Source organism: Podarcis cretensis (assembly GCF_951804945.1).
Source record: "Podarcis cretensis genome assembly, chromosome: 9".
NCBI classification, from domain to species: domain Eukaryota; kingdom Metazoa; phylum Chordata; class Lepidosauria; order Squamata; family Lacertidae; genus Podarcis; species Podarcis cretensis.
The window spans coordinates 9,785,346-9,799,203 of NC_137178.1; the positions used below are offsets into that span (position 1 = coordinate 9,785,346).

General features: G+C 46.1%; 2 protein-coding genes across 2 annotated transcripts in view; one reads left to right on the forward strand and one right to left on the reverse strand.

Moving 5' to 3' along the window:
- Positions 1-13,858, reverse strand: part of LOC307224368 (uncharacterized protein) — a 77,790-nt gene that overhangs the window by 12,752 nt on the left and 51,180 nt on the right. The gene's annotated exons all lie outside the window — the stretch shown is intronic.
- Positions 1,162-4,150, forward strand: LOC307224135 (ferritin heavy chain A-like; the record flags this gene model as incomplete). Its single annotated transcript, XM_079990642.1, has 4 exons — positions 1,162-1,362; positions 2,335-2,481; positions 3,186-3,311; positions 3,983-4,150. Exons 1-4 carry the CDS (start codon positions 1,261-1,263, stop codon positions 4,148-4,150), a joined length of 543 nt encoding a protein of 180 aa, XP_079846768.1. The 5' UTR covers positions 1,162-1,260.

A 13,858-nucleotide genomic window follows, 5' to 3' on the forward strand; every position in this document is an offset into this window, starting at 1 on the left:
AAAAAAAAAATCACACTGCCCAGTTGATAATCACATGGGTACATAGCTGTCAATGTTTCCCTTTTTTAAAGGGAAATTCCCTTATTCCAAATAGGATTCCTCGTAAGAAAAGGGAAAAGGTGGCAGCTATGCATGGGTAACATTATATGTAGAGTCAGATGAGGAGGGTGGGGCATCATCCTTCACCCCGAGCACCAAAATGTTGTGGATTGGCTCTACTAGACTGTATCAGTTAAACAATACTATTCCCAGTTCTTATGAGGGCTGTAGTTCATTGATAGAGCATCTGCTTTGCATATAGAAGATCCCAGCCTCAGTTCTCAGCATCTCCAGATGGGGCTGGAAGATAGCTTAATCCAGTGTTTCCCAAACTTGGGTCTCCAGCTGTTTTTTAGACTCCAACTCCCATCATCCCTAGCTATCAAGACCAGTGGTCAGGGATGATGGGAACTGTAGTCCAAAAGCAGCTGGAGGCTTTCACTGCCCACTAGGCATGATAGCTATGTTTTATCTCTACTACCAGCGGCATTGTTCTTCTGCATACCAGTTGCTGCTGACCACAAACTGCTGCACTCATTTCTTGCATTCCCATAGAAGAGAAGAAGAAGAGTTTGGATTTGATATCCCGCTTTATCACTACCCAAAGGAGTCTCAAAGCGGTTAAAATTTTCCTTTCCCTTCCTCTCCCACAACAAACACTTTGTGAAGTGAGTGGGGCTGAGAGACTTCAAACAAGTGTGACTGGCCCAAGGTCACCCAACAGCTGCATGTGGAGGAGCAGAGACGCGAACCTGGTTCACCAGATTACGAGTCTACTGCTCTTAACCACTACACCACACTGGCTCTGGCACATAGACCACATTGGCTCTGGCACATAGGCCACTGTGTGCACAGGAAGCTGGCCTAGATGTGTCTTTTCCCGATCCACCAGGGCTCTTTTCATGATTAGACCCCCCGTGAATAAGGGAGAGCCACATAACTCCTCCTTCAGGCCAAAAGGCTATGAGATAAGGCAGAGCCTTTGTTCAACACAGCTGCAGGCTCTTTCTCTCTCCCCCCCCCCACCTGCTGACCAACAGCTGAGTCATTAACCCACCCACAAAGCCAATTGGAAGAGAAATTCTATTGGGCAGCACTGCTGCTAATCACTAGCTGGCCTGCCTCTAAATGGCATACATATAACACCTGGGATCCAAGCAGCTCTACAGGACGCTTGTGTTACTGTTTGTTGTTGCTGATTGTGCTTGGTGTAACGCGAAGATGGTGTCTCAGGTGTGCCAGAACTACCATGATGACCTCCAAGCTGCCGTAAACCGAATGATTAACCTGGAGCTCTATGCTAGCTATTTCTACCTGTCCATGGTAAGTTCTTCTTTGCTTGTTGGGGAGAATAAACTTCACTGGCTCCCCCCCCCCCATGTAATTTCACCCTTGGTCTGATCCTATGCATATCTCTTCACAGCTAATGTGCACTGAGTTCAGTAACATCTATTTCTGATAAGGCTTGGCAGATAAGTTCCTTAGCCTTGCAAGGTTCCTCAAATGTCCTCCACTATTAATGCCTATGGGATCTTGCAGGTGTTAGATGTTTCTCTATGAAGCCTGAGTTGGGAGAACATAGTCCTGTTGAAGAAACCAGGCAACCATATATCACCTTGAGCTCACTGGAGGCCCATTCAAATGTTGCCATCTAGCAGGGTGGATTTGATTTAAATCGCTAGTCAATAAGACTTGATTTAAATCTCTCTTTTTTTACAGAAAGACTCATCCTTGCTGGTGTAATCTTAATATTTTCAACCAGATGAAGGTTTCATTTTTGGAATAAATTTTCTGAGTAGTTTTTTACAGTTATATCAAAAATTACTGATTTGGTTATACAATAGATAATTATGAAATTATTGTGAGGTTTAATAAGTTAACTGTTTCTATTTGGACAACTTTTCTGCTGTACTTTATTTGGAGAAAAATAATCATTTCCTTAACAATTTAAACAATTAACTAAATCAGCAACATTATAGCTTATGTATCCAGGTTTGTTAACTGATGTTGTTAAACATTTTTTTTAAAAAAAAAAAAACTTAGACTGAGTTTTAGCACATATGAAAAACTTAAAACAAATCCTTATTTCCTGATGAATAGCCTTTGGACTATAATGTAACTTAAATAGAAAACTATATTTAGAAAGATTTTTTTCCTCCAAAAGAATTTTATTTTAAAAATCCAATTTAAAATTTAAAAAAACCAATTTATTTTTTTTAAAATATCGATTAATTTTTTTAAAAAATACATTAATTTTTATCCACCCTGAAATCTAGTAACTTTGTCTCCTTCCAGTCCTACCACTTTGACCGTGATGATGTTGCCTTGCATCACATGGCCAAGTTCCTGAAAGATCAATCTCAGGAAGAGAGGAAGCATGCAGAGAAGTTCCTGCACTACCAGAACAAGCGGGGAGGACGCATCCTGCTGAAGGACATCAAGGTGAGGCGAAAAGCGGGAGGTCTTTGGGCTGTGCTGAACATAAGAGTATCTTGGGCCCTGATGCAATATCCACACTCACCTCACAGAGTATTTATAGAATCATAGAATCATAGAGTTGGAAGAGACCACAAGGGCCATCGTGTCCAACCCCCTGCCAAGCAGGAAACACCATCAGAGCACTCCTGACATATGGTTGTCAAGCCTCTGCTTAAAGACCTCCAAAGAAGGAGACTCCACCACACTCCTTGGCAGCAAATTCCACTGTCGAACAGCTCTTACTGTCAGGAAGTTCTTCCTAATGTTTAGGTGGAATCTTTTTTCTTGTAGTTTGGAACCATTGCTCCGTGTCCACTTCTCTGGAGCAGCAGAAAACAGCCTTTCTCCCTCCTCTATGTGACATCCTTTTATATATTTGAACATGGCTATCATATCACCCCTTAACCTCCTCTTCTCCAGGCTAAACATGCCCAGCTCCCTTAGCCGTTCCTCATAAGGCATCGTTTCCAGGCCTTTGACCATTTTGGTTGCCCTCCTCTGGACACGTTCCAGTTTGTCAGTGTCCTTCTTGAACTGTGGTGCCCTGTTTGTTGTGGGGGAGGAAGGGAAAAGAGAATGCTAGCCACTTTGAGACTTCTACAGGTAGTGATATCAAATCCAAACTCTTCTTCCCTTACCACTCATCCTTGCATCCAACTCTTGCACAGAAGCCAGAGAAGGATGAGTGGGGAAGCAGCGTGGATGCCCTGCAGTCTGCCCTGGAGCTGGAGAAGGTGGTGAACCAGGCCTTGCTGGATCTGCACAAGCTCGCAACAGAGAAGGGAGACCCTCATGTGAGTTTTTGATAATGCCACATTGTCCAGAAGCCTTTCTTATATTTAGGGGGCTTAGGGGGTTGAATGCACCATAGTTAGCTGTGGTAGAGGAGCAAGCTATAAAAAAAAGATACCCATTCTTTCTGCAAGGTTTCCTTCCTTCCATAAAACCAATGCCTCTTACTTCTTCCCTGCCTCCATGGCATTTAAAAACAGGAAGACTCAACTAGAGATGGACAAATCTGTCAGCTGCTTCTTTTCTTGGCAAGCAAGCCTGTTTGGTGTAGAACAGTCTTTGCTACTATCAATAAAATTATTATTATTTAAATCCATGATTTGGTACCATGAGTGTCTGTTGGTTTAGCTTGTCATCTAGAGAAGGTTAATGCCACATGCCTTATTCCCCCTTGTGTCCTTCTTGTTTGAGGACAGCTTCACAAAAGCTTGTCTTAAACCAGGGGTAGGGAATCTGTGGTAATTCAGATGTTGTTGGATTACAGCTATCATAGGGAATTTGTGGTAATCCAGATGTTGGATTACTGCTGTCCAGGCTAGCTGGTGGGATCTGAAGTCTCTGAAGTCCAAAAACATCTGGAGGGCCAGAGGTTTCCCATTATTATCTATACTATTCTATAACCTTGCAGTGAATACTTGTGTAGTTGACCAAAGCTTGTCTCTGATCTTTTCAGCTGTGTGACTTCCTGGAGACGGAATACCTGGAAGAGCAGGTGAAGGCCATCAAGCTGCTTGGAGACCACCTCACGAACCTGAGGCGCCTGGGGGTGCCCCAGAATGGCACAGGAGATTACCTCTTTGACAAGCTTACCTTGGGAGAGAGCAGCTGTGCAGCATCTTAAAATGTTATAGCATATGATGGTGTTAAAAAAATAAATTATTGTCCTAAATGCAAAGTGGTGGGTATGTGTGGTGCCCTCATATTGTTGGAGCAGTTGCTGGATTGTCTCCTACACTCAGAGCAAACCGATCTCTTTTAGCTCTATTTAGAGCAGGGGGTCCCAAACTGTGGTCTTCAACCTTCATTCAAGTGGTCCATGGCATATTTATACCAACACAATTAAAAATTATAGCCACTAGTACAGTGACTTAGAACTGCTAAAAGAGGCAGAGTGGTCTGTTCAACAAATTTCAAGCGGTTGGAGGGTGGGTAAGAATGTTTAAGAACTACTAATCTACACTAGCCTGATGTCCCCAGGATGATTGGACTACAGCTCCCATCATCCTCAGTAGGGGCTGATGGGAGCTGCAATCTAAAAAGTTTGGAGGACACCAGGTTGGTTAAGTCTGATATACAGTGCGTGAACACATTATGGGTCCCCTCTGAAACTGTCTAACCAATTCATGAAAGGATGGAATGGAGGTTTTTATAAAATCTTCTGACCCATGTTGGTTGCCCCCTCCATCTTTGGTAGCAGTTCACATCTTGACTAGAGACGTAAAACTACTCTTGTGGACAGTAATGTAGAACAAAAGTGGGGGGAACCTCTGGCCAAGGGGGCTGATTGCGGCTCTCTTAAGTCCATCTCTCTGGCCCTTAAGACTCGCCAGCTCCCTCAAGTGCTTCTGCCTAGCTGTAATGTGTCCTTGAAGTGAGGTTATGCCTCTTGTCTGGATGGAGAGAAACCTTTGGCCTTTCTTGCTTGCCCTACCTGTAAATGGCCAAACTTGGCCCTCCAGCTGTTTGGGGACTACAGCTCCCATCATCCCTAGCTAACAGGACCAGTGGTCAGGAATGATGGGAATTGTAGTCCCAAAACAGCTGGAGGGCCAAATTTGGCCATCACTGTTGTAAAGGAAGCAGTGTGTGTTGATCCAGCTACTTCTGCCTCTTTCTCCACCCATTGCCAGAATCTTGCCCATGAGGTAATGTGGCCCTCCAGCTGAAAAATGTTCCCTGTTCCTGACACAGTATATGAGTGATGTAAGGTTCAATATTCTGCACATGCATTGGAGAAAGGTACAGAAGCATCATCCAGTTGCCACCATGCTGCCATCTCCTGCCCTTTGCTGTGGAGTTAAGTCACCCTGGTCTGGTGGACTCTTGTCTTCCTCCCTCTAAAGCTGACTTGTCTCACAAGCTGAAAAAGGCCTGCCATTTCCCTCGCTGTCTCCCTCAGGATCCCCAGTCCGCATAATGAGAAGACTCTTTCATAGACAAGTGATGGACAGGAGGTGTGGATTCACTAGGTATGAATTGTAGTGTTGAAGTGATGATAGAAACTGTCCTGGTCTGGTAGAGTCTTCCCTTCCTGTCAGGTACAGGAGGCAGCTGAGTTTTTGACAAGTGATACAATGGCCTGTTGAATTTCCATCACACTTGACACAAAGGGAAGGAGAGACACTTCTTGTGCATTGAGCTGGAAATACTTCAAGCTTATACAATCACAGAATTGTAGAGTTGGAATGGTAATCTAATCGAATTCCTTGCAATTCAGGAATCTCAACTAAGGCATCCTTGACATATGAACCATCCAACCTCTGCTTAAAAACCTTCAAGGAAGGAAAGTCCACCACCTCCCTAGGGATTTTGTTCCATGGTCAAACAGCTCTTATTGTCAGAAAGTTCTTCCTGATGTTTAGTAAAAAAAAACTCATTTCTTGTAACTTGAAGCCATTCTTTCAGGTCCTACACATGTGACTTTGCCCTTTAGCAATTTGAAGATGGCTATCAAATCTCCACTCAGGCTCCTCTTTTCCAAGCTAAACATACCCAACTCCCTCATAAGGCTTGGTTTCCAGATCCTATTTATACCTAGCTGTATTAGCAAACACAAATGTACACCTTCCTTTTGTCTTTTCGCGGGTTGCGTGTGATGCTTTTCATTTTCGCCAATGTGAAAGCAGCTGCCCTAATTACACTCCACCCTCTTTCTTTCCACTTATCAATTGCTTCCAGCAAAACACCTCAAAGTCATTTAAAGATAAAAGCTTCAACAGTGCAATTTCATGTATAAAAGGAATCAAAATGATTCCATATACCAAAACCATTTCAAATCCACAGATAGAGAGCATGATTTTACAAAAAAAAAGAAAAGAGAGAGAGAGAGAGAAAATGCTCAGCTGAAAAAGGCTTGTTGCCGGAGGGGAAGTAGGTTGCTTGTTAAGAATGCATGTTCCATCAAATACCCTCATTCCCCCAAAAAGACTAAACTGATGGGCCTGTGTCAAGAGCTGTAAGGTGACCCACAATAAACTTTTTGAGTTTCACACAGCCTGTTCAATTCTTCCGGTTGACAGATTGTTTGTGAAGATTCTAAGGCATCCACGTTCTCTCAGCCAACGAGACTCACAAGCTCTACTCCTCAAAAATAAGTGTACAGAACATTATACCCAACTGATTCGCTCAAAGCATTTTTTTTAAAAAAAGTTTGAATGCAGGTTATCACTCTTTTTGCCATGCCATGCTTGTTAACTTCAAAGCACTGCCTGGCTGATCACTTGCTAAGAACAAAAGAGCTTTGGTGATTGAAACAGGGCTCTGAGCAGAAAGATCTGCCTGACCATGGAACATAAGAGCCTTACGAGATCAGACTAAAGGCTTATCGAGTCCAGCACCCTGTTCTCAAACTAGCTAGCTACATTCCCAGCAACTGGTCTTCAACTACTCCCAACAGTGTAAACACAACAAAACCATCACTGCTACTACCAATTGCTAACCTTATTCTCCACAAATTTGACCTTTTACATCCATCCAAGTTAGTGTAGAAAAAACATGGGGTCTTAATAAACGGATCTGGTATTGACAAAGAGACAGTGGCGTAGCGTGGGGGCGCAGGGGGGGCCAGCTGCACCGGGCGCAACATTTTGGGGGGGGGCGCTCGCACTCACAGCTCTCTGCCCCTACCTGGCTCACTCACTCTCTCTCACTGCAGTGCTGGCTGTGCGAATCCGATCCGAGCTGCCGGGTCGCCGCCCACTGTGGAGGGGGAGGGTGCCAGGCGTGCGTTGTGGTGCAGAGCGGAGAGAGAGCGAGGGAGGGACTATCTGTGGGAGGGACAGTGCAGCAGCTGCCCAGCGCAGCGCTGAGCGCGGGAGAGAACCACACCCGACCAGCCCAGGCAGCAGCAAGAAGAAGCTGGCAGCGGCGGCAGGTTAGGGGTTAGGGGCGCAAATTACTTGCCTTGCCCCGGGTTAGGGGGCGCAAATTACTTGCCTTGCCCCGGGTGCTGACAACCCACGCTACGACGCTGCAAAGAGAGAACATGCAAGGTCATCTCCAAAAGCAGCAGGATGAGTAGATTTTTCTACTGCATTGTTGTGGACCTTGATTTCTTTTTTTAACTTTAATCATCAGAGAAAGGTCTCTGCTCGTTGCAAAATGCTGTTTCTATGGTGATACTTTGTCAGGAATTACAGAAGTGGCCTGTGGTGCAGCTCAAAAGTTGAGATTACCTTTTAAAAATGAAATTTTAGAAAATCTGATCAAATTTCAGGGCTTTCCTTGAGAGAGCAGAATTACAAACCACAGAGAGAAGGGTATAATATGAAAATTATACCAATGAAAATTGATTGCAAAATGCAGGTTTGGGGGCAAAATTGCATACAAATATGGGTATACAGTGGTACCTCAGGTTAAGTACTTAATTCGTTCCAGAGGTCCGTTCTTAACCTGAAACTGTTCTTAACCTGAAGCACCACTTTAGCTAATGGGGCCTCCTGCTGCTGCCGCGCCACCGGAGCATGATTTTTATTCTCATCCTGAAGCAAAGTTCTTAACCCGAAGTACTATTTCTGGGTTAGCGGAGTCTATAACCTGAAGAGTATGTAACCTGAAGCGTATGTAACCCGAGGTACCACTGTATTAGGAGAAATGTACACACACACTGGTGTGCAAATGCGATGAATTTAATTTAAGACTGGGCGAATGAGTATCATAAGGAAACCCTTCTGCATCAGGGCATCTGCTCTCTGGAGTGGGTAGAAGATGTCCTCTCTGGGCTCTGGGGGGACAAATCTCCTCACAAACTAGAGGCACAGTGAGGCTTTGTTGAGTCTAGTCAGGTTTCTCCCCCCACTTCTGGGTTTCTGGGGCCCAGCTCAGCCTGGGAACTTCCTGTGCTGCCCACCTGAGAGGTGCCACAACAGCACTCTGGCACGCTCTGGCTGATTTTTTTTTTTAGCCTTGACTAAACCTAATTGTTGCAAATGTCTGACTCCCATTTCTTCCTTTCCTCAGCAAAGCGCAAAAGAACACTTCGTTGATTCATATTCTGTATTACTTCCCTACTTAGTTTTCAAAAAACCACTTATTTTTGTTCGTTTCATGGATTGGACTGAGCATTTAAGATTATTTGTTGTTGTTTAGTCGTTTAGTCGTGTCCGACTCTTCGTGACTCCATGGACCAGAGCACGCCAGGCACTCCTGTCTTCCCCTGCCTCCCGCAGTTTGGTCAAACTCATGTTTGTAGCTTCGAGAACACTGTCCAACCATCTTGTCCTCTGTTGTCCCCTTCTCCTTGTGCCCTCCATCTTTCCCAACATCAGGGTCTTTTCCAGGGAGTCTTCTCTTCTCATGAGGTGGCCAAAATCTTGGAGCCTCAGCTTCAGGATCTGTCCTTCCAGTGAGCACTCAGGGCTGATTTCCTTCAGAATGGATCGGTTTGATCTTCTTGCAGTCCATGGGACTCTCAAGAGTCTCCTCCAGCACCATAATTCAAAAGCATCAATTATTTGGCCAGCTCTCACTTAAGATTATAAGTGAAGCTTTCATTTAAGTTTATAGGATGTAATGAATATGAGCTGGAACAGAAGTCATGGCAGCAAATGCATTGGGGCGGGGAGGATGTGAGAGCATTTTGAGCTAGACTCACTGCATCACGGTCCCTGCAAGCGTAAATAAATCAGCACAGGCTGGTTCTCATGCCAACCTCAAGGTTGACTCTTTCCATGCTGTAAGCAGAGGATAAACCCAATTTATTCACAGCAGGCAAAATGTGAATTGGCCGGTCATCTTACTATGGTGTGTGGGTGGGTGTGTGGGTGTGCTGATGGATTGTGGATCCCTTGTCACCAGGAAGCTGATAAGAAGCCCACAACAGGTGATGCAAAATCCTTTTTCCTTGCTGAATTAGCTCATATCTTACATACTGGTGCAGATAATGGAACTTAAGGCTGGCAGGGCAGAGGTGGGAGGATGAGAAACTGATTCACCCACTGCTAGTCTGGCCCCAAGATGAACCTTATGCAAAAGATGCACCTGGACTTTGTCCATGTAATGGTTCTAGGGGTTGCTCGTGCGTAAGTCGTCGCCACACCTGGCTGAGTTACCTGGGTGAACCCTATTCTGTCCGGACAGCCACTCACCCGTGGCTGTCTCAGTCGCTGGCAGAATCCGTCAGTGGGCGTTTCTTGAACTTCTTCCAGCAAAGAAGCTCTTTGAAGCCTAGTCTCCGCCTACTCTCCCTGCGCGGAAGCCTTCTGCGCAGGGAGGGTGTGGGCAGCGGAGGACCCGTGCTCTCCCCGCTGGTCTCCGGTGAGGAGTCATGGAGCCACCTCGCCGATTCCCCCATCTGCCCCCCTTCTCCACTGGTGCTATGCTGATTTCCCTCCCCAAAAGATGGGCTGCTTCTCTCCCTCCTGGGACGCTCTCCGTAATCCCTCTGGAGCGCTCCCTCTCCCTCTGGCTCCGATGGCAGTTCCCTGACAGTCCACTAAGGTATTTTGGGGGATTCACCACTTTCATTTTCCTTAAACCGCACTGTGCTGCTTTTCAATATGATTGATTTACTGTTTTTACTTGTAAGCTCGCATTGTAAACTTCCCTAGGATCTTAAAGTGAACTGCAGGTAAGAAATTTTGAGGAAGAAATAAACTGGGAGCCTGCCCACAAGAATTATTCAGCTCTGGGGGTGGGGGTGGGGATGTATTTATGAGACATCCATTTTTGATCCAAGCCAATATTGTGTGTGCACCAGCCCATATATCACACATTTTTAAAAATCAGGTTTTAAAAATGTATTTATTTTCAGCTGCCTTTTTTGAAATGAGACGCCTTTGCGCCAAATTTTTTTGATGATGGAAGTGTTTTTAACAGGTTGTACACCGGTGGCGCTGTGGGTTAAACCACAGAGCCCAGGACTTACTGATCAGAAGGTCGGCGGTTCAAATCCCCGTGATGGGGTGAACTCCTGTTGCTCTGTCCCAGCTCCTGCCAAGTTAGCAGTTTGAAAGCACGTCAAAGTGAAAGTAGATAAATAGGTACCGCTCCGGCGGGAAGGTAAACAGCATTTCTGTGCGCTGCCCTGGTTCTCCAGAAGTGGCTTAGTCATACTGGCCATATGACCCGGAAGCTGTACGCCGGCTCCCTCAGCCAATAAAGCAAGATGAGCGCCACAACCACAGAGTCGGTCACGGCTGGACCTAATGGTCAGGGGTCCCTTTACCTTTACCTTTACTGATTGACTGGATTCTGTGCTGCTGGAGTCCACGCCCTGACCTTTGGAATTTTTTTTAATAGTTAACTGACCATGAGCTTATTCCATGAACATGTAAAGCTGCTATGTGAAAAAGGATGCATGAACCTATCAATTTACTGGAAGCAATTTATCTCAATATAATGTATTTTATGTGTTATTTTCACTAATATATTCCTTTCTATGCATGCTCCCCCCCAATATATGGCCCTTTCAACCCATTCATTGCTTGGAGAACCACATCACAAAATTTGGAGAAGTATGCGTTTTGAAAAGCAGTTGCATTTTTGGTCTATTTACTGTTTCAAGAGATGCAGATTAGGTAAGGTAAAGGTAAAGGTACCCCTGCCCATACGGGCCAGTCTTGACAGACTCTGGGGTTGTGCGCCCATCTCACTTAAGAGGCCAGGGGCCAGCGCTGTCCAGAGACACTTCCGGGTCACGTGGCCAGCGTGACATCGCTGCTCTGGCGAGCCAGAGCCGCACACGGAAACGCCGTTTACCTTCCCGCTGATAAGCGGTCCCTATTTATCTACTTGCACCCGGAGGTGCTTTCGAACTGCTAGGTTGGCAGGCGCTGGGACCGAGCGCACCCCGCCGCAGGGATTTGAACCGCCGACCTTTCGATCGGCAAGTCCTAGGCGCTGAGGCTTTAACCCACAGCGCCACCTGCGTCCCTTTGCAGATTAGGTAGGTTAGTATTAAAATGTGGATCTATTTTCCCCCTCCATCCCTATGGGGAAGAGGGCATAGCTCAGTAATGGAACACCTGCTTTGCATGCAGAAGGTCTCAGGTTCAATCCTCAGCATCTACAGATAAGGCTAGGATTGTCCACTCTGTGAAAACTCCGGAAAGCTGTTGCCAATCAGTGTAGGCATGGAGCCAAGTACATCACTTACCATATTTTGCGCCCCATAGGACGCACCGGCCCATAGGACGCACCTAGGTTTTTTGGGGGGAAATATAGGGAAAAAAAATTATTCCCCCCCCCCAGGTGCGGGGCTGGAAGAACCAGGTGGGAAGGCGCGCTCTGCCTCCCCGCTGTCCCCCAAGCTTGTGGGGCTGGCGATGGGGAGAAGTGTGCTGAGCCCGGGACTGCAGGCAGCTCTGCGCAGACAGCGGGAGCCGGGCAGGACTTTGCTCCCCACTCCCGATGGCTGCGCAGAGCTGCGCTGAGCCCGGGACTGCAGGCAGCTCTGCGCAGACAGCGGGAGCCGGGCGGGACTTCGCGCCCTGCTCCCGATGGCCGTGCAGAGCTGCGCTGAGCCCGGGACTGCAGGCAGCTCTGCGCAACCCTCGGAGCCGGTCTCCTGAGGGTTGCGCAGAGCTTCCTGAAGCCTGGAGAGCGAGAGGGGTCGGTGCGCACCAACCCCTCTTGCTCTCCAGGCTTCAGCGAAAGCCTGCATTCGCCCCATAGGACGCACGCACATTTCCCCTTCATTTTTGGAGGGGAAAATGTGCGTCCTATAGGGCGAAAAATACGGTAGGTAAAATATGAAACGGCCCTTTACTGCAACAGATTTATGCACCATAGATTTTTCCATTAATAGTTTTGGCATCTGTACTGTTGCCTTCTCTTTTTGTATATTTCAGTATTAAATCTCTTTCTTAAAGCCCATTTAATCCAGATGGCTTGCAATGTATGTGTCTCCCCTCTGAAAGTTAAACAATTAATTCTTGCCAGGAGAGAGTATGCATGATGAGTCAACTCCTGACACTTGCTGAATAAATCCTGTATTGCAGATGTCATTGCATTGTTTAGGTGTTACAATGGATGCAGAGCTTTCTGTGCAAATCTCCTATTTTCCTTTTCCTTCTGCAGAGGAGGGAGACATTTTCTTGGTGGCACTTTGACTTGCATAAAAAAACACAACAAAGGAATCGGGGACATGCAAAGGACTTTGAGTCATGTAAAACAGGCAAAGGCAAAAGAAGAGTTGTTTGGATCCTGTGGCTGCTGCAAACAGGGCTGTGAGTCACGGATAAAGCAGGTTTGATAATTCTGATGTTCAATGAACTGCAGAGAGCTACAAGGCAAAGGCGGAGTGTGTGCAATTGTTTGCTTCAGAGTGGTGAGATTGCTGGACTCTTAAATTACCTGGTTCAGAACATGCATTTATCCAGCATCTATTCCTGTTAATCTGAAGCACTGAAAACAACACCTCAAAAACTGGCACTTTTATTATTTTGTAGACTAGACTGCCGTATTTGGTGTACACAGTTCAGAACCAGGTTACTTGAGAGACACTCCCTGCATCTCTCATATAAACCACTGCAATATGCAGGAGAGTTTCTTGAAGTCTTCAAAATAGCAGAAGCCCAGCTTCCACACTACAGTGGTACCTTGGGTTACAAAGGCTTCAGGTTACAAAGGCTTCAGGTTACAGACTCCGCTAATCCGGAAGTAGTACCTCGGGTTAAGAACTCTACCTCAGGATGAGAACAGAAATTGCATGGCGGCAGCGGGAGGCCCCATTAGCTAAAGTGGTACCTCAGGTTAAGAACAGTTTCAGGTTAAGAACGGACCTCCAGAATGAATTAAATTCTTAACCAGAAGTACCACTGTACTTCAGAGCAGGGTTTTCAGTATGTCTGCCTCTGTTTTGTGAAACAGCTTCTCTCTTAAGACATGACAGGCACCCACAATTTCTAATTTTCTGAAACCACTGAAAATATTTTTGTTTTGGCAAGCCAGTGTGGTGTAGTGGTTAAGAGCGGTAGACTCGTAATCTGGGGAACCAGGTTCACGTCTCCGCTCCTCCACATGCAGCTGCTGGGTGACCTTGGGCTAGTCACACTTCTCTGAAGTCTCTCAGCCCCACTCACCTCACAGAGTGTTTGTTGTGGGGGAGGAAGGGAAAGGAGATCGTTAGCCGCTTTGAGACTCCTTCGGGTAGTGATAAATAGAATCATAGAATCATAGAGTTGGAAGAGACCACAAGGGCCATCGAGTCCAACCCCCTGCCAAGCAGGAAACACCATCGGAGCACTCCTGACATATGGTTGTCAAGCCTCTGCTTAAAGACCTCCAAAGAAGGAGACTCCACCACACTCCCTGGCAGCAAATTCCACTGTCGAACAGCTCTTACTGTCAGGAAGTTCTTCCTAATGTTTAGGTGGAATCTTCTTTCTTG